Raw genomic sequence first — 21,169 nt, forward strand, 5'->3', positions numbered from 1 at the left:
TTTGCCGAGAGCCCGAGGAGAAGCTCTCGGCAAAGTATCCTTTGCCGACCCCGGCTTCCCCGAGAGCCCTTTGCCGAGTGGGGCTCTCGGCAAAATGTTTGCCGAGTGCCTTTACGTCTTTGCCGAGTGCTCGGGGCACTCGGCAAATCAGCCGCGTCCGGTAGTGACAAGTGCCTAATTATGGTGGGCTAACAATGTAGTTAACCAATTTGAGCGCCAATTTGCATTGTAGGAAGCAAACTATTATAGTGATGCTTACCCATGCAAGATTCTTTCTCCCTGCATTGTACATGCCCTAATGGCGTCTCCAACAGGAGAACCATGTCATTGTTTTGTCCCAGGCACAACTAGCTAGCTAGTAGCTACCTAGTGTATAGCACATGTGTATATTTGATTCTCTCTTTTACAAGTGGATTGACTTTACGAACACGATAGATAAACAAAGTGCCTTGTCAATTGTCATCCACAAGTAGTTGTCTAAATCTTAGCTTATTTATGATGTTGCTTGTTCGTTGGTTCACGCAGTTTGGCTCGAATTGTGCTTTTGTAATCCTCGAGGTTTTGCACACAACGTGATCCATCAAGAACCTTGTCAAGGAGTCTTGGTAGATCTTTGTGGTACTCGAACGAAGTTCTGTTACTGTTCTTGCTCTGCTGATCACACTGCACAAGCCTGTCCGGCCGGTAGCCACAGGAATATGGTTCTACTTTTTTTTTACTATGTTTGAGTTTGGATTTGGTTTTAATATCTCACAATCATCATTCACCCCCTTTATTGCCGTTGTTATTCCATCTACTATCCTACATTTTCTTTTGTTAATTATTACTTAGTCTAAGGTCTCCTCATACAAATCATGGATATCTTGGTCATTTCCTCTATCAGCTTTTATAAAAATAAGGAGGAAATAACAGGTGTACCGAAGAGAAAAAACATCAGCGCTCAACGAGAGTAAATGTGGAGGAAGAGGGCCCCCAGCCAAAGACGACAGTAAGGACACTCAACCGGTAATGCACATATCCGTAATAGTTACAATCGTTTTCATACAAGGGTTCTCAAGGAATCTTCTGCGACATGATGTTTCACATACTGCTTTCTGTTCAAATTATTCAAACATTGAAGTGTTTGATTGGTGTGCCAACCACACTAGTTTTATGCTTTTAAAGAAAATGACAATGAATCATATTAGACAAGAATTTCCAAAACCACAAAGAAAATTGCAGTACCACCAAAAGTGTCCCAATGACCTCCGAAGAGTAGAAATGACATAATATATTTTGAGAAAAATAAAGGTTGTCCACATCCAAGCATCACATGCATGCCGCAATTATTCTCTCCACGCTTATGTATTCTGAGACAAGAACTTACTATCAATAAAGGAAATAATGTATTGGAAATGATGGACAAAAGACATCTTGTTTGATGGACAAAAAAAATGCGGAATGTAAGTGTATAGGAAACGAAACAAGCAAAACATATAAAGGATGTGATTGAAATGCATCATGTACTGATCATATATTTCCTAAAATGGTTTACAACCTAAGCAAATGCAAAATTAGCAACATTCATTTCTTATAAGTAGTCTCACTAGACAAAAACAACGTAAGATTAGCACAAAGTGTCCATCCGAACCAAATCTATTGAGATTCCTTCAGACTACTCTGTACACAGCGTATATAAGAAAACAATGGCAAAAAAAAAACCTTGACCAGGATGCAAGACGTTCACCACACAAGGCTTTATCAAGTAGCTGAACAGGAGTTCCAAAAAAAGAATTGGAGGCTTAATTTGCTAGTTGCACTTCTTTCGTCTTTGATATTTATCGCGGATGATATCGGGCCCGGGACTAATGTAGGCATTAGTCCCGGTTCCAACGGCTAGAGGGCGAGAGGGATCTTTAGTCCCGGTTGGAGCCTCAAACAGGCTTAAGTCCCATTTGGTGACACCAACGGGGACTACAAGGTGACCCTTTAGTCCCGGTTGGAGGCTCCACCCGGAACTATTTAGTCCTGATTGGTGTTACCATCCGAGACTAAAAAGCCCTTCGCGGTCTAATTTAAAAGAAAGACATCTCACCTAGAGTCACATGTGCTTGGGTGGCAAGGAAGTTTTACGCAAAGCGAGAGATCTTGGGTTTAGAGTCTCGCGGACCACCAGAATTGGTGGGGCTCACGAATTAATTTTTTAACATTGCAGACCATTTAGTTCCGGTTGCTACAATCGGGACTAAAAATCCAGGACCTTTTAGTTCCAATTGGGAAACCAACCGCCCAACCGGAACTACATCCCTATTCCGTACTAGTGTTGGTTTCAGAATATTAACTACAGGCAACCTCTTTTTTTTGGCACAAATGCTACAGGCAAGTAGTTATTACTAAATTGCTTCAACAGATTTGTAAGGCTTTTTAAATTAAACGATGAACAATTGATTCTAAATTCTGCCCCAGAATCAAAAGAAAAAACAAACAGCTTCATTCTTGAAGCGGATTGTCAGAATCTGAAGTTGTTTAACAACTAGTATTTAAAACTCAGTATATATGCAGTGTGAGAAGTACTACTCCCAAAATCCAATGTTATACTACTCGAATCCCCTTTGTGGTTTTGGAGAAATGATGTTGTATACCTGCCATTTGGAGTATTACATAAACTATTCTCTTTATTCATATTAAAAGTCAAATTCATAATCAGTTTTGAAGTATCTAACCTTTCCAAAACACGACCTCAAAAGCAGGATTGTGAAAAATTAAAAGCAAAAAATATAGAATTATGTTTCAAACAAACTCCCTAAGGGACCTTAATATACATCAGAAGAAAAAGTTTTCGGTCATAAATTCCATTTATTAAATAAGTAGTACACCATTGTTGCACAATTATGGTGCACTGTCAGGAAATGAATTGTCTCCATGATGTATAATGACAAGCATCAGGGACTATGATTTAGAACAGATTATCTAATCTGGAAAACATGCTGCAGTAGATTTGACAAATTAAAGCCATACTTACAGATAGTCTCCGTAGTGGTTTGCCAACAAAATTATCAGTTTGAGATGAAGCCAGATGGAAGTTGAGAGCATCCTTGGATATTGATCATCAATTGATCAGAAGATGGCATACCCTCCAACTCCAAGGAAGCGAGTGCTCCACAGTTTGTAATGCTCAACTTTGTCAATGCTCCACAGTCTTTAATGCTCAACTTAGTCAGTGCCTTGCAGGAATGAAGTCTTATCGATGTTAGAGCTGAGCACTTCAATATCTGAATTTCATTTAACTCGAGCTCTTCCTCCTCACAGGATTGGAAGTCAATCTGGCAATCATTTAGAGAGGACAAACCAACCAAGGACAAAGTCCTGAGGAATGGCATAATCTGAAATGGTGGAAGGATTTTCACTGCTGGACAGTCTTGGAGATGGAGGCTTTCTAAATTGGTGAGTGAAAGATTTTTAGCCAACCATAATGGAGTAGCACCTGCATAATTGACAACAGTAAGATGGGCAAGATTTTCATGCGGTTTAAGACCCTCCATTACTTTATCCTGGATAGTTGCTGGACTTGCGCTTGCACTCCCCCATGAGAGTGAAAGTGACCTCAAATGTTTCTTCTGTTTAATCCCTGCACGAGTCGCCTCCTCCTTGTTCGTGACATTCTCAAGATCAAGGATACTAAGTGACCCTTTGATCTCTTTTAAGTTCCCCAGCTGTGAAATATCAAAGCCATCTTTTTTTTGAACACGGAATTCTTTCAGTTCTTGTAGAAATTCAAGATCTCCAACTCTTGATATCTTTGAGTGCAATGATCCTGACCCGGGAACAAGCAGATAACGTAGGTTCACAAGATTATTCATACCCTCTGGTAAATCATCTAGACCATTCCAATGTCTGACGTCTAATGTTTGTAGGTGGTAAAGCTTACATATATGCTTAGGCAAAGGTTTGTGCTTGTCAGAAGTATATCTTAGTTCCAAATACCGCAGATGGATGAACTTTTTTATACTGGACAACAACATAACATCATTGAACTGCAACCGGAGAACCCGGACATAGTGTAGTTGCTCAAAAATAGTCACCAACTTGGCAGAGAAATTCTCATCATATAGCCCTACAAGAATTAAACTCTCCAAGCGTTTCAGGATATCCTTATCCTGGATGGAATCTAATTTCTCTTCGAAGTCCTCATTCCGTTCAATGCTTTGTTCGTTGTATGCCAGCTCAGTCCAGATTCCAAGATGGCAAGTGGAGGGGAAAACTTTTCTAAGATCTAAGCAATCAATAATTAGGCATTTCTTCACCATGACTTCTTGTGCAACATCATGCATTAAATCATGCACAACGAAGTACTGTTCATGTTTATGAAAGAAGCTCCAGTCTACCAGATCATCAAAACAATCACTTCCTTGATCCTCCAATTTCTTTCTCTCGTGCACAACAAAGCCCAAAGCAATCCATGTACGTATCAATTCCTCTTTGTCAAACTTGTACCCCTTTGGAAATATAGCACAGTAAGAGAAGAGCAGCTGAAGGTGGTAGGGAAGGTGATTGTAACTGAGCTTTAGTGCAGGTATAATGGCATCTTTCCTTTCATTAAACCTCCATTCATCGCTGTCTCGGATTCTTATCCAGTCCTCCACATTGACATTTCTTCTCAAAAGTGAGCCAACACTTTTTGCAGCTAATGGATTTCTGTTCAGTTTACTGGCTATATCTTCTGCAATCTTTAGTAGCTTTCTTTGGCCTTGAAAATTCTCATCGCCAAATATGCATCTTTTGAAGAAGGGGAAAAAGTCCTGTTCATCCAATCCATCCAAATTGATGTGATCGGCCTCTGTTCTGGTAGTTATCCTGGCAACCGATAAGCTCCGAGTGGTCACCAAAATCACGTTACCCTTGACTTGTGTAGCTCTGATAGGAGCCAACAGCTTGTCCCAACGACCCTCACTCTCTTCCCACATGTCATCCAACACAAGTAGAAACCTTTTGCTCAAAAATTTGTTCATATCATGTTGAAGCCCAGCAAGACTCTTGGTATTTTTGTGCCCACATTCAGGTATTTGTTCCAGAATCTTTTGTGTAAGCTTGACTTCATCAAAGTTAGCAGATACGTATATCCAGATCATGATGTCAAATTTAGCTTGTACTTCTGGGTCATTGTACACAAGTTGAGCAAGTGTTGTCTTTCCAACACCTCCGTCACCAACAATTGGAATAACAGATACTTGATCGCTTGATGCCCGGGTACTGATAACTTCTAAAATCTTGTTCTTCACGTTATCCCTGGAGAATACCTTAGTTTGAGTGGAGTATTGTGCATTTTCCCGCATGTCTGTGCTTGTTATTTTAATTGCTTGGATAACTGCAGCAAGTTTATCTGCATAGAGAGCCTCATAAACATTCCCACAAATGTTATGCAGTTTTTCCACTATAGCCCTTATACGTGCTATGTAAACCTTGTCATTCTTTGGATTCGAATGTCCGACGGCATGAGTAATAGTTTTCATCCAGCTTTTCTTCGGAATATTCTGTTTCACCTGTTCAATGCAAATGGAAGCACAAGAATTAAATCTCATGTCTTCCTAGCAAATGTTATTACAAACAGATGAGATTATTACACTATAACATGGTTACAGTTCTCCACTATTTGATATCCTTTAGAGATTATAACATGGTTACTCTTCCTAGCAAGAGTATCCTTTACAGTTCTCCACTATACCCAGGACCTCCTCCGTGATGATATATCATGGCCAGCAGTCATCCTTTCTCATCCCCACGACATGCATCCCCTCCATGAGGGCATCGTGTCGCCACCACCGTCCTGCACCACCCTCGTCCTCTCCTCTACTGAGCTAGCGCCATTATTGGTCCTCCTCATCCATGAAACATTGCTTCCGACTTGTCCATAAAAACTTCGGTGTCAGCTTCTTCGGCTTTTAACGGTTTATTAAGTTCAGCTTCTTCGGCTTTTAGAAACTTTGGTCTCCGTAAAACCAAAACCGATCGGTTCATGCCACAAGAAAAAACCAACACCATGTTTTGTTTCGGTTCAGTATTCGGCTTCCAACAAAGTTTTGGTGGGGAAAAAACTGGTTCCTTGTATAAGCACCACGGATTATCCAATTGTACGTGCTCTAATAAGTCTTCGTGTGCTGGTGCATGTAGGATTTCACATGTACCACACTAAAATGCAGTGAGGATATTGTGTTCTTTCTCACTCAAGGGCCCTCACCTTCAACCGGCCTTGGAGTATGGCGTGCAAAGCTTTGGGACCCTCACAAATTAGGTAGATGATTATTGTTTGAATCTCACAAATTAAAAGTCAATATCAGAAAACAAGTTTTCGTGGGGTTTCTTTAAAAAAATAATCGAGTCACCGTAGGTTTACATATACTTTTTTGTGTGTGTTTAACAGATTAAAAACTCACAAAACAATTAACTAGTTAAAATCAAGATGAATTTCTATCCTGCAATCCATAGCAGCCTTGGGGCCTCGAGCAGCACTTTACCATTGCCATTCCTCTTGCGTGCTGCAGCTCATCCATAGAAATTAGAAACCATATGCACCGGGAACCGAAGAAAATCCCAATACTGCTCGGTAACTCCTTCAAAGAGCTCAAGAATTAATGGCATGCAGTGCCAAGAATTTGCCATCATTATTGTGCTGCTTTCTTAGCAGTACAGAAGCACAAACAATTATATTGGAAAATCCCATCGATGCATGAGTCCACCCACAATATACTTTAGTTTTCTTAGAAAAAAGTTACCCTCCAAAAGTTGTGCAAGTTACCTTGTCCTTGATGTCGTAGTACTCCAGCTCGTCGAGGTACTTGGTGAGTTCGGTGGCCAGCTGCTGCACCTCTTGGATCGGCTCCTCCAAATTCGTGTTCTCAATTTTGACCCCAGCGGCGACTCCAACGGGCACGGCGCCGAGGACGAGATTTGTGCGCTGCAGCGCGTTCTTGAGTTTCTCGACCTCCTGATCGAGATCTTCCTTCTTCAGCAGCGCTTTGATGGCAGCTTTGGTGAGGCTGTCCAGCAGTTTGTTGATCACCCATGTCGCCGTAGAAGAAGCAAGAACGATAGGGTCGAACATCGTCGCGGTGGATCCGATGGATTATGGAGAGACGGGGAAGAGAGGACGTACGGGCTCGACTCTTGTATGGTTTTTATGCGGTGGTTGTGGTCGACTCATGTTTGATACGGTCGTGTTTGTATTTTAAACCTAGGGTGTGTGGGGGTGCGTGTGTATTTGTATAGCTATTTTATCCTTTCTACTTCTTTTTTAATGTAATGATATCCTGCGTATTCAAGAAAAAAATACAGCTCACTCCCAAATAAAAATATCTGTTGTGGGAATAAAGTCACCAGACAGGGGGTTGTTTGTGGCCCCTTTAGATTGGGTATAGAAAAGCATGCATGATTGAGCTTCGAAAAGCTGCGTACCATTCAATTGGGTTCATCTAGATCTTTGCTTGGCTTTATGTTTTTCCACACCTTCCAACAATGACAGGATCGCATGAGCCATGATCGTGGTGGAGAAGACAGATTATTGGATTATAACTTTATTTTTTGGGAGAAATTATAACTTTACTTTTAGACAATGTCCATTATATTTTTGTACTCCCTCCGTTCCAAATTGTAGACCGTTTTGATAAATCTAAATATGTAGATTTTACTATACATCCAGATAAACGCTATGTCTAGATACGTAACAAAAAATTATATTGCTAGATTTGCTAAAATGACCTATAATTTGGAACGGAGTGAGTATTCATTTTCTTTTCTTCAAAGGTGGTAAAATGTACGAGGGTTCTAATGCCACAAGCATAACAATTTGATGAGTGTGGATCAAATACACAAGTGTGCATTAAGCAAGGCCGGGAGGCGCTGTCCCCGGTTCAGCTTGGCAGTACATTAGCTACTGTACAACCTGAATGAATGAATGAATGAAGTAGCCATCACTTCTGAATCCAGGTCGTCGTGTCACCGTGTCTTTGAATCTTCTTCTTTGCAAATTAAGGCGACAGTACCAAGTGGTAGGTAGCTGACTGACCATGCACTTGCTTGCGACCGCCTCTGTCCAGCTACCATGGGCATGCATGCATGCAAACCAGTCAGATCTACATCGAACAGTGGGTTGGATTTGATTAATTAATTAATTTGGCATTTAGTTGCATGTATATACTAGCAGTATGTATTCCGTTGACTAACATATACAGTAGCTAGGTCAGCACGTACTATTAATTGTGAAAAAGATGCTAACCGAACGGCACGGTTTTGTTTGGATATTTCCACTTGTGAACATTGACACATCCTATAATTGATGCCAAAATTAAATAATCCTCCCCGCGATGATACAATAAATCAGTTTCCGGGAACAAGCTAGGGTTGTTCTATTTCAAACTGCAGTGCAATAATACACAAATCTTTGATTACTGAAACCTATTGTAGTAGGATGCTATGTATGTCAAAGTCACCAGCAATGGACGGTTCCTTTATTTGTTGAATGGTCCAATATCGCATTCCGTTGACTAGCTTAAAGAAGTACTGTATTATGTTCTGGAGATATATTAATAATTGTGAGAAAAGATGCTAACCGAACAGTTGACTAAACGTTGGATGGATATGAGCACCTCAATGAATGGATAGAATAATATCATTGTGAACAATTTTATTTTCTGCGAAACACAGTAAAATACACTATTTTTATTATAACCTAATAATAACACATGCTACCATCACAAACAAAATAAAAAAGAACCAACTAGGTTTTTGTATATAAAACAAATAAAAAAGTCCAATATCACGTTCAATAAATATAGAAACTGTATTTGCATATAAAGTATCAGTTTTTATCACAAATGGATATTTCGTGCCACAAATTATGATAATAAAAAAGGATGATACCATGATATAAGCCATTTGTACAGAACATTGAGAATAAACAATAAAAAAATAATTTGAATAAAGTTATTTTAAAGTAAAAGTCTAAATATTAATGTAAAAAGATCTGCGTGGACCACCTTGCTGGGCAAAGGGGGCGCAAGTCAAGGTCGTCGGGGCTGGGGCCACCACGACCACCTGTCCCATATTTAATTACCACGATTCAAGGGCTAGTACGGCGCCAACTACATTCACTGCGTGCTGCGCAGAAGTAGGTCCCGGCGTTTGAGCGTGCGGGAGCTTGATGGCTAATCATCGCTGGATTAGCTAGTTATTACCACACCCGTTGTTTTCCACAGTTGCAGTAGACTACAGTGCTAGCGTGCGTGAAACTGTATGAACCGGCGGTTAAGGTAAAACCGGTTTGGCCGTGGTGGGCCCCGCGGGGCGGCGGGCGAGGGGGGCCTGGCCTACTGGCGGCACGGCCACGTGGTGAGTCACCGGCCGTGAGGGCGACCACACCGTCGCAGTTATGGCGGGGCCGGGGCAGCCGCGTGCTCCGGTCCTGGGCTCGCCGGCCGGCCATGATGATGGGTACACCAGCGGCCGGCAGCGGACCGTGTGCTGGCGAGCACGTGAGGATATATTGAAGTAGTAATCCTGAATATGCACAAGAAACCAATGGCAGGCTCTGCCGCTCAATTAACACGAAAGAAAGAGTTTATGTACAAGAAAGTTAGTTAAAAGAGATGTCCACGGAGCATGCGAGTGGCTAACCACCCCATATGACACGGTTGAGCACAATCACGATGCAGTGCCAGAGATCATCCTTGTCTACCGGTAGCTCCGACTTCCGATGCCAGGCCACCCACAAGCCACCAACCACGGGTCCAAAGCACGAGGCCGCAGCCGGTCATCGTTGCCAAGCTCAGATAAGTCCGGTCACGACCTCCCACCTCGCGAGCAGGATGAGCGGCGTCGAGTTGCACGGCGACGAGGAGCGGCGGAGCCGGCCGTGCCGTGCGGTGGTTCAAACGCAGCGACAGCGAGTGGCATCCCAAACCGTCCCTGTCCACTGCTGATTTCCGCAACGATGAGGCGAGGGTGCTGCAGCAGGAGCATCGTCTTCGGACGCACTAGAGCCGCGGCCCGCGGATGGACAGGCTCGTGATTCTGATGAAACAATAGAGGCAAGTGCCGGACGCTCTCAGCAGCGGAGCTAGCGGACGGCAGCGCGCCTGACCTCGTCGGCCCGAAACATTTTTGGAAAGGCCCTCCGATTTGGATCGCGATTATTAATCGTGATCTGAATATATTCAAATTACCCCCTGGTAGTTTACACTTACCCCCCTAAATCGGATCGCGATTCATAATCGCGATCCGATTATTTTCATTTACCCCCTAGTTATTTACGCATACCCCCCGATCGCGGTCCGCTCCTCCTCCCGCCCTGCCGCCGCTTCTACTCAATTACGAAAACTATACCTTCTCAGGTTTGAATCTCTTCAGCAGCCGCTCTTGCACTCACTTTACTTTGAGATGTCTGTAGCCAACTTTGCACGCAAATCAAAGCTTCAACGGTGTGACTCCGAAGGAACCGTTGAAGCCGGAACAGCTGGCACATCCTTTGCCAAAAGGGAGAGTACGGGGTACTTATTCGAGCTTACTTTCCAGTAATCTAAAATGTCGAACTCTTTAGTTCTTACGTTCTCGATAGAGTGATTGTGTTCCTCGAGTCCACTCTTCACGACTAACTATATGACTAATTATATGGGCGTAGCACCTCACATGAAGAAATTTATTCTTTAACACAACTCCATTCCAGTCTTCGCACACACCCTTCAAGTGTTCAATTACCCAAACAAGAACTGAGAACATGGCAGGGATTACTATGGATTGAATCTTGCACCCATCCCTTTCTTTGCAAACTAAGCGTAATCTCGATCTGAGCTGGGGTTTATGACTGAATATAATCCAGAAAAAAATGAATAGATATGAAAAGAGTAATGGAACCAATGATACGGATAGAAGGGAAACTTTGTTAGCAGAGTTCTCTATGGGGAGATGCGGTGGTGAGTCCACATCCATGTCCATAGACCCAACAGCCATGAATGCAACAGCCTCCTTCAGTTCCCATGCTGCCTCGGCCGCGAGCGCAGCCTCCACCTCGAGGCCTCGAGCGAGGCCGTCGCGCAGCATCTTCTTCCCGGCCGCCGGCCGTCGCCCGCCGCAGCTGATCTTTTTTTTCTTTCAATGTATTATGGTCTCGGTGGTTTTCACGGGTCCACACCGCAAACCAGCGTACCACTGTTTCCATCGTATAGGTCCACACCGGTCCGGCTTCAACCCGCGCTGGGATCGGGACGACGGGTCCTTCTGGGTCAGTTGCGGGCTAGTATCCGATTTTGCTGAACCGACGAACAGGGCGAGCAGATTCTCTCCGCCCTGTGACCATAAAAAAGAGAAATTCCAATAGACGTGATTTTTCTATGGTTAAAACTAAAACATGAGATATGAACCCTTATGCGTCAACTTAATTATAAGGTTTTCAATCACGTGGTATTTTGACAATTAAAACGCCTGGCACAAGTATTTTATTTTGTTGCTTTCTCACTTTAAAACGTGTGTAAGAATATCTCCAAAAATCTTTCTAAAATGTACTCTTATTTGAGTAAAAATTGTTTTTGTATATTTTTTACTCTCCAACAGTTTTTCTACATCTTGTGCATAGCGTAGTCTTAGTTCATCTTTAGTTAGCGAAAAATTCGGAATAGAGAAAATCATATCCAATTGAAGAGCCCATTGGAGGGTAATTTTTTACCAAAATCTCTATTCCTAAATATATAAAGATAAAGAGTCTCTTTGAGATGCTCTAAGCAAGGCACAAAAATTCAAAACAAAGCGGTAAACTTTATCAAACAAAGAAAACAAAACAGTAAACTTGCCTGCTGTCACATGGCCTTTGCGGGGATATACATATACTGAGCGCAAATCTTGATCTGCAACCCAAACATGACAAACTTTTGCATATTCTTATTTTTTTTCAGGAACATGGGAATCCATGAACAACAACTAACCCATGAATGCAAAACGGCCTTATTGGAACAAAAATTACAGATTTTGTACAAAGTGACAACACCAACAGCAGACCCTCAATTATACACTCAGCATCGCGATGCAAGCACTGGGTTCGGAAGGCGCTAGGAAAAATGGGATTCCTGTAGCTAGTGCTTAAATCATCAGGCAGCTCAAGTTCTCGAGGATGGCACGGTTACAACAAGTTGATCGACAATATGCACAACAGATCCTGGTTGGTGGGTTCTCATGGTGCAAAAAGGCAGCAGTTGGCTTGAGCGGACCCGGAGAGATCAGCAGAAGCAGCTTCCTGCAGGCGCTCATGTTCCACAGTTCAAGGCATGTATTGGATCCATAGCACACTGGTTTCTTCTTGCCCAGTCTGAATATGGTTCCGTAAACTTTCCGTGGCGTAGATGCAATACCGGTTGCTCACATGAAACAATCATCGGCGTTGTCCACACAGTGCTCAAGCACCATACGTACTCTAAGCTGCAGAAGAGATCCGATGTTGCACATTAGGTTTATCAACACAGCAAGATTAATTTCCAGTACTTCTGTCAACCACCACGGGCTAGATAACATCGATGCTGATCATCACAGGTCGAATTTCTTAAGGAGAGAAGATGTACCTTGCAATCCAAGCAGGGGTCATTTATCATGCTTTTCACTTGTATGATCACTCCAGCATTTTGTAGTCTGACAACTCGACCAGATGAGGCTTCACATTTTGGGTAAATCAAGTTCAGAAGACACCACAGAGTGGCAACCCGCAACTGTTTATCCTTGCTTTGCAGAAAGTTCACTACAAAGGATGGCTTAACACGATCTGCTCGGTGAGGAAGAAGAACATTCATCACAGCTTCCTTGTTCATCTCGTTTCCAGCAGCAATGTTTGCAAGCACAAACATACCCTAAAGAGAGGAAATAGCAATATCAGTGACTTGTCGTGCAATGTTTGTTCCAATCTTCTATAAATGCTAAGCCATAAAGAAGCATATGTTCCAAACTATCAAAGAATGGGACACAAGAGTATGCAGTTCAACAGAATATATGTTTCTCTCTTCTCCTGTCTCTCCAAATTCAAAAATGTATATGAATTGACACACAGTTATATTAGAAATCTAGAAAATATAAGTAAATAAATAGAATAAAGCTTGAAGAATACTCACCTGAATGCACACTCCTGGGGCAGATGCATTGTTCAGTTGTCTTGCAATAGCATCCATAACCATTCCATCTTCGCCAATGACATAATTAGCAGAGTCGACATATCCATCAACAAGATTGTGAACAAGTGCCAAGGTCTGTTCCTGAACAAAATGTTCGGAGTCTGCATAACATTTCATAATTAGCAATGAAGATAGTCCAGCAGTTCCATAATAGCATATTTACGCATTAGACTTACCACATATGAGGCTTGAAAGAGTAGATAAAGTCAACTCCTTAACAATGAAGTCTTTATCCTTTGGACTCAGAAGGAACATAATATTTCTGAGAGCCCATACAGATTTTAGCCTCAATGTTGGATCCATGGACTTCGATAGATGAACAAGTTGTGAGACAACCCCAGAATGAAGAAGAACTGACTTCTTGGGTGTCAAATTAACGGCAATATTGCAAATGGCACCAAGGGCAGCAACCTGTGACAAGAACAGGTCAATAGGTGAGAGATAAATTTGGAAACTTCTAGAGTAATAATGGATTAAAGACCTAAACCATCATGTTTCACCACACGGCTAATTGGCGACAGAAAAGGTTGGTCGAACAATAAAGCTGAAAAATGGTACCAGGGTGTAGATTACCAAAAGAGGAAGTTTGGCGCTAGCTTTTAATAATTGTTCTGCAACTTTGCATTGATTACAGATTTTCTGTTGTGTCTTAATGGCTTAAAAGCTTGAAGTACAGATGTTTGAAAATATAGCTAATTGCCCTAATCAACACCAAATTTTGCACACTTTTGGTGACAGAAAGACCGCTCCACACATAAAGCAAGGAAACGGTGCCCAAGGTACAAATTACCAAATAAGAAGAACAGGAACTTGGAAGCAGCCACACTGAGCCTTTCCAGGACATATATATAACACAGGACAACACTATGGTAGATTTTGCAAGATTCACACTACCTGGACTGAAGTAGATGAGTCATATAAAAGCTGGACCAAGGGACCAATAACTGTATCACAGGATAATCGGCCTCCACTGAGTACCTGGAGATTAAATACATTAACTGAATCATCTGGGATGAACAATAAAGGTCAAGATGGACAGATGCATGAACCTTACCTTTGGTGACCTGGAGATATTCTTCAGACATGAACATGCTGCGACACGGATATCCACCCAATCATGCTTCAATCCCTCAAGGATTAAGGTTGATGCCTATTTAAGAGATTATGTTATTAGTCGTAAGTTATTGGTCAATGGACAACCATATTCATCCATTACATTCAAATTAAATGTTGGGAGCTGACATTGAAACAGTTGATTATGTTACCAACCTATCTGAAATTAGCAATAACAATAGAAGGACTCTATAGAGTACTGAACTAGAAATAACAACTTATGAAGCAAGGTTTTAAATAGCCGGCTATAGCTGCCGCTAAACCCGGCTATAGCTGCTAGGAAGGGCAGCCGCTATGGCTTTTAGCCCGCTAAAGCCGGCTATAGCCCACTAAACGCCATAATGGCAGCCCTGCCGCTAAACGCCTTAGCCGGCGATTTAAAACCGTGTTATGAAGTTGACATACCTCAACTGACATGAGCTGAGATCTCGATTCTTCCAGTTTTGAGCAAAGTTCAGATAATGCAAGCAATATGGTCACTGCTCGCCTTGATTCCAGTGAATTTGCTAGCAGATGGTTGCTGAGCTTCTCAACTGCATTCGTTGTAAGGGCTTGTTTCTGCAGTTCCAAGCTGTCTTTAATTAGGGTGGTTAACGCCAAGGGAGCTTCATCTCCTACTTGACCGGGTTCTTCAATTAGCTCAAGTAAGACCATAATCAACTTGGTCTTAATCTGTTTGTCCAGGAAATGACAGGGAGAAGCATGCCCAAGTGCTATCAAGCACAGACAAGCGAGTAGTCGTGTGCGTGGACTCCGATCATGTATTAACCCAACAACCGAACGGAAACCTTTTCCATGGTCCGTTGATGCAAATCTCGAAGCAACTTCTCTGTTGTTTCGAATGACTGCAGTAACAGAATCTAAGCAAGCATCCCGCAAATTCATAGAACCTCCAAAAAGGCTAACCAGTTTCTGTAGAACTCCAGCACTGCATAGTGACAATTGTTCTGAGCTGTTCTCACAAGAGTGAGATATAATAGTAGCAGCCAGCTCGGTGACATTCTCGTTCTCACTGTTCAAAAGGGAAAGAACAAAATCCATGTTTTTTCCATTATTAACATCAAACTTTGGAGCTAGTTTTGATTGATATATCATTCTGAGAGCACGAGCACTTGCATCCACAACCTGTAATCAAGATGATAATATCATATCAATATGTGCAGCATTATTGCTTAAAAACATATCATACGAAACAATATGCATAATCACTAATCCGAATTGGAACAATGGAACCTAAGCACAAAATATGAAACCTGTATTCAACAAAGAAGGTTGCTTGGGTCCAACTTTCTTACATTTTTCAATGTGCTATAGTGCTATAGCTTACAAGAAAATGATGTTGAATTTAAGTGATAATAAATAATTAACATTTCAAAGAGATAACAATGAAGTCATGAGACATAATGGAGAACTTTGAAGTTTTCTGTAGTAATGAATGAGTTATATTTCTGAACGAGAATTTTAAAGTGAAAAGATCAGGCGCATGCTAGTTGATCAGAAAGTGGCAGGTACGAAATTAGCTAAATTGGCTGAATAGAGCCATGTTTATTCTGAATATGCACCAAAACCGTTTTCAAATTACAAATATCACAAAACTATTTTGTCCCATGTAAACAAGAAAAGAGGAGAAAACCAACAACTGCCAAATCATTACGTCAGATAAATTGGCATGATCACACTTTAATAAGTATCCCTATATTATTAATGGCCAAAAGTGGGGGTTATGAAACAACATTGAGATGTGACAATAGAGAGCTACCAAAGTACTCATTTCATCTCCTTTTTCTTTTCTTACTCAACCACCGTGTTTTATTCCCTCCGAAATAGTTATTATGTACCACAAATAGCGACCCTTGGCCTCGTATAGTAGAATGATGAATAGCGTTCACCAAACTAAACAGTTAGTTCATTTGCAATTGCCTCCACAATTCATTCAACCTCATATATTGATGCAACGTCAGTTTATAGATCATGTGATGGACTATGTTTTGATTGGAGTTGTTTGGTTGTTTGGGGTGGCAAAATTCTGACTAATGCATTTGAGGCAAAATTCTGTCTAATGCCTTTTAGGTTTTCAAACTGCAATCCATGCGGACTGGGTGAGAAAGCTAGCAATCTGAAGTCTGAACCCTTACAAATTCTAAGTTCAACCACAAATCACAAGCTCCAATTTTTTTTACCATAAGCTATCAGAAGACAATTTCCCACATATCTTTAGATTGTGCTCAAAATGTGGAAGACAAATTCCAACCAATCAATTTAGAAATTCAACAGAATTCAACACACACACAAAAAAAAAGACAACTTTCCAGCACATCCTCCCCACCACCAAACCTAACCATTGACCCGCTACCAAATCTCCTGATTTCAAGCACAAATGAACAATAATTTCACTACTTCAACCAAAAGATGAGGATAGCATAAAAGTGAAGCGCAAAAAGAAGAGAAAAGGAAATGACAACCACCAGGGTAGCTCTCACCCTAACTAAACCAACAGATTCTCCAACAGTTCACCTCAAATAATTGGTCTCATTCCAAGGCTTTAGCACAAACCACCAATCATGATTTCCTAATGCAAAGTTCTTTTCCACCAACCCATAATTATTTGCCATCGAAATTACAACGATTTATTTCCGTATTCTAACTACCTCAAAACCCTTATACTACAGAATATGTTCACGGGGAAAAGAATGATGTCATTCACACCTCATCTCAAATCGGTGGTCGCTGATACCTAGGTAAAGTCGATTTTTTTCACCAATTCTCACATAACTGATGAAATTTCTGCCGTTTCTGGCTCAAATTGCAAATATAATTACTAACACATCCCCAAATCTCTACCAGGAAACAAGGCAAGAAGCAGTTAGGGTTGCTGCTAGTTTCCGTCAACTGTTCTGGACGCAACAGATCTTTTCCCAATTAAGCAAAAAATCCGCAGAACAAACTCTTTTTCAATCCTAAAACCAACCAGATTCCCGCAGACACAAGCAACGAGCAAGTGAAGGCAGCTGGCCCTACCTTCTCGTCGTGGTGCGCAAGGAGCCGGGTGAGGTGTCCCACGGCGCCGGCGGCCAGCACGGCCCGCGCGCCGTCGTCCACGCCGCAAGCGAAGCTCCCCGCCGCGGCCGCCGCCTGGACGAGCGCCGCGGGCGAGGCCCCGGGCTCCGCCAGCGCGGCCACGACCGCCGGCACGGCGCCCAGGCGGAGGTAGAGGAGCTTCTTGGTCCGGTTCCCGATGATCTGGTTCTTGATCTCGCGCAGCGCCCGCACGCGGTCGTGCTCCGCCTCCTCTCCGCCCGCGCCGGCGCCGGCGCCGGAACCGCCGCGGCCCGCGCCGGGGGCAGCGGGCCCCGAGGCCGCCAGCCTCGCCGTCAGCTCCTCCGGCCTCGTCCCCATGCAGGAGGCCGCGGGCGCCGACGCCGCTTCCGCCGCCTCCTCCGGCCGCGCGCCGCCGCTCGCCGTGGCCGGCATCTGGGAGGGTCGGGGGGGAGGTGGCCGAGAGGTGTTTTATGCAATAATTGATATTTTTTGGGTATTTTTAGCCAAATTTTTGTGCTTGGTTGGTGTTTATAAGAGGGGGATGGTGATGGAGAAATGGTGGGTGGGCCAGGGGCACGACCCAATGAGGTGTCGCCACGTGGAATTTAATAATGTGTTATTCCAATTTTTTATATGTTTTGAGCTGGTGGCTACTGTGAGCCTGTGTGTATGTGAGGTGGGACAGCTGGTGAAATCATTGGGACCAGATTTTGTAGAAATTTTGAAGTTGTCTTCTCATTTATTTTTTGCCAGATTTTTTTTTTCACGAAGGCGGCCGCCGAAATGAACTTGGGTTGGTGGTTCAGGGATGTGCTGACCTGTGCACCTATTTTTGTAGTTCCTTTGGTTTTGTTTGTTTGCACCATGGTGTTTTTGACCTGGTTTTGTTGTTTTTTCTTCTATAATTGTTTCATCTCATTTTACGCGTGGACTTCACCTTGTGATTTCCCTTTGGAAATGATGTTCTTTTTATGTGTTGGTCAGTTTATGGCGTGTTTTTATTGTTACTACTCGAACGGAACATGATTCTTGTAACTTTAGCTTCTTTGTAATTGGGTCATTTTTGTGAAGAAACGCAATTGGATCACTGATGCGTGGAACCGGACCCATACATCAATGATCAGGGCAGAAGGTTCGTCCCTTAAATGTTTCTATTCTCTTCCCTTTTTGTGCTGTATGTTTTTTTTTCCTTTTTATTGAGCACAAGCAGCATGGACCATAGCTCCATCTAATATGAGATTTTTATATCCCAGCTCCATGATAAAGCATGCCAATTTAGGCTAGACATGCATGGCTATGCATGCAAGACACATGAAGTAATAATCGTAAACCTAATAGAAACCTAATTGGTACTTTCAAGAGCATCCAACGGATTCATGATGTAACACCATTTCAAACATTGAAAAATCCTGCCAATAATGCAAGTGGAACTTCCGCCATATCATTTGATGGTAGGTTGAAATCACCAAACAAGCCTTCTACAAACTACTTTTTGGAGATAATGCTGATGATCCGATTTATAAGTCTTTGGAGCTGGCAACTTTGGATCGAGAGAAACACTTCGGCATACTGATTAGAGCTAGTGCCGAGATTGCGATCAGGTATGCTGCTTCCTTTGTTCTATTTTATTATGTATAAGAAACTATAAACATTGGCATGACTTGTTTTCCTACAATATCTCATGTGTATAGCCACCTGAACCAACATCTCACTCCGCTAAGATGAGCGGATCGGAAATGAGACCATGTGTGGTATTTATTAAGCGATAAATACTCTGATGTTGCTTCACACTATTGAGATGACCTTTTAGCTAGTCACTTGAAAGAGCTGATGCTGAGGTACCAATCATCATCTACTCCTTGCTTTGGTACACATGAATGGGGCTACTCTTTGTCCTAGATATAATTGAGAATTTCCAGATCACCCATTAATCGAGTTCATAATCATTAGCAAGAACATCTTTCATGTGACATAACACGATAGTTTCTCAAGAGAAGAGAGTAAACAAGAGGAGCACAAGCAGAAAAGAACAAACGATGAGCCCACCTTTGTCTGAACTTTGTTCAAATGAAATACCTGAAAGTTCCGAAGAGATAATTTCTGACGATTACATTCGACGCGAGCATCTAGGAAAGAAAAAGCAGAGAGCAGGATGGTGTCAGTATGCATGGATGCTTGCAGCAACACCGAGCTGCCAGCGATCTACCAGGCACTCAACACTGAGTCTTCTTAGTTTGTATTAAACGCCACCAATATTTTTGTTAGCTTTCATAATTCTATGGCTCGTATTCTTGCATTGTTGGATGTTTGTTCTAGTAACTATATCATCAAATTCCTTAACCTTGTGAACAACAGAACTATTCTTCAAGAAGCAAAATTTTAACCATGAGCGCGACTGCAACAACTGAACCTAAGTCTGAATTCTGGTTCAAGCGGAAGACTTGAAAGTCCAGAAGAAATAATTTGTGTCAATTATACTGGACAACCACACAGGTTTCAATTCTATGCTACTAGAGGAACAGAACGTAAGATGATGCATTAACATGCAAGCATCTAGGCAAACAAAAGGGAAACATATATCAGGCGTGTGTGCACGGATGTTTGCAGCAACACTGAGCTGCCAGCGATCTATCAGGCGCTCGAACATGGTGAGGGCTCCACCACCGTCGCTGCCGTGGTCGCGCAGGCACAGGCGCCGGTGACGGCCGTGGTACGGGAGGACAACGGCTCCGGCATCCTCGTGAAGCTAAGCACGTGGCTGCTCGGTAGACTCGTCTTGGATCGCCAGGGATCGCGCTAGGGGCTGAACCAAGGGTGCCGCTTTCGTGGTTTCAGCCGGGAGGATTGCGGCAAGTGCGGGCGGCGGGCGGGAAGATAAGCCGATCCAGGTCGGCAAATTCGGATCGCGATTAGTAATCATGATCCGAATAAGGGGGGTAAGGGGGGTATTTGAAAATATTAGAGGGATCATTTGCAAATATTTAGATCGCGATCCAATTTAGAGGGTAAAATGAAAATTTCTGAGGGTCTATACGTAAATATTAAGGTTACGATTTTTACCCATATTTTTCGGCCAGTGCCCCTTGTGACCTCCATTGCCTCCGCCGCCACGCAAGCCTCGGTCGCTCCTCCTTCGTTATCTCTGCCGGCATCCCGCGCCCCCAGCCCACACCCAACGCCCTTCTCTGCTGCAGATGTTGCCGCGGCGGAGCTAGCCGGCGGGGTCAAGGGCGCGTCTCGCGCAGTGGTGAGAGATGGCAAGGGATGGTACTAGCTACGGATTGGACGCAACACGGCGAGGCGACCTGTAGCCGACAACAGCGCTGGCGTCTTGGCGTTTTGGTGGATCCATTAACCTTACCAAGCGGAAGTCTGTGTTCTTCTCAACAGGCTGCTAAATGCCAATTCTTTTCACTTAATTCGATGTTTCAATCTGCAGTCGTTGCCTCTTTTTCATCTTTATAAGAACAATCTGCTGACTCAGGTCTGAACTTCGCAACGAAACAGTAGCCAATTCAGTTTAGTAAGAACAAAAAAGCGATTCATCGAAAAAAAGGAAAAAAAGTGGAAACATTAGAAAAAGGAGAGAGATTTAGTACTCCACAAATTGCATTGATTTAGTTTTTCATTTGAAAAGTCTCCACCGTTACTCCTATCAATCATACACTTCCCGGCCCTTTGCAATAAAATAAAACAAAATGAAGTATTTTTGTATTAGAAGTATCTTCCATATATGCCTCATGAGCAATTGAGAAGAGTATCCACCCCTTCTTAAATTCCTTCACCTTTCCTCAACTAGGTCCACCTTACAAGTCTTGAATTGGTTCAGTCTTCTCAACTTG

General features: G+C 42.7%; 2 protein-coding genes across 2 annotated transcripts; both read right to left on the bottom strand.

Annotated features, from left to right (window-relative positions):
* Window positions 1-988: 988 nt before the first annotated feature.
* Window positions 989-7,227, bottom strand: LOC112903157 (putative disease resistance protein RGA3). The gene is made up of 3 exons (XM_025972371.1): window positions 6,773-7,227; window positions 3,002-5,519; window positions 989-1,349 (listed from the first exon to the last, which is right to left on the bottom strand). Exons 1-2 carry the CDS (start codon window positions 7,076-7,078, stop codon window positions 3,036-3,038), a joined length of 2,790 nt encoding a protein of 929 aa, XP_025828156.1. The 5' UTR covers window positions 7,079-7,227; the 3' UTR covers window positions 989-1,349; window positions 3,002-3,035.
* Window positions 7,228-11,847: 4,620 nt separating this feature from the next.
* On the bottom strand, window positions 11,848-17,838 carry LOC112902562 (armadillo repeat-containing protein 8). The gene is made up of 8 exons (XM_025971681.1): window positions 17,307-17,838; window positions 14,694-15,413; window positions 14,230-14,325; window positions 14,070-14,153; window positions 13,352-13,586; window positions 13,116-13,276; window positions 12,576-12,857; window positions 11,848-12,435 (listed from the first exon to the last, which is right to left on the bottom strand). Exons 1-8 carry the CDS (start codon window positions 17,757-17,759, stop codon window positions 12,376-12,378), a joined length of 2,091 nt encoding a protein of 696 aa, XP_025827466.1. The 5' UTR covers window positions 17,760-17,838; the 3' UTR covers window positions 11,848-12,375.
* Window positions 17,839-21,169: the final 3,331 nt, after the last annotated feature.

The sequence above is a fragment of the Panicum hallii genome, chromosome 8, assembly GCF_002211085.1.
Source record: "Panicum hallii strain FIL2 chromosome 8, PHallii_v3.1, whole genome shotgun sequence".
In the NCBI taxonomy this organism is placed as follows: Eukaryota; Viridiplantae; Streptophyta; class Magnoliopsida; order Poales; family Poaceae; genus Panicum; species Panicum hallii.

Coding starts and splice junctions, on each gene's coding strand:
- LOC112903157 (XM_025972371.1), bottom strand. CDS start 7,078: ATGTTCGACCCTATCGTTCTTGCTTCTTCTACGGCGACATGGGTGATC. Junction 5,520..6,772: donor ACTACGACATCAAGGACAAG/GTAACTTGCACA, acceptor TGCATTGAACAG/GTGAAACAGAATATTCCGAA.
- LOC112902562 (XM_025971681.1), bottom strand. CDS start 17,759: ATGCCGGCCACGGCGAGCGGCGGCGCGCGGCCGGAGGAGGCGGCGGAA. Junction 14,154..14,229: donor ATATCTCCAGGTCACCAAAG/GTAAGGTTCATG, acceptor TTTAATCTCCAG/GTACTCAGTGGAGGCCGATT. Junction 13,587..14,069: donor ACTCATCTACTTCAGTCCAG/GTAGTGTGAATC, acceptor TTCTTGTCACAG/GTTGCTGCCCTTGGTGCCAT.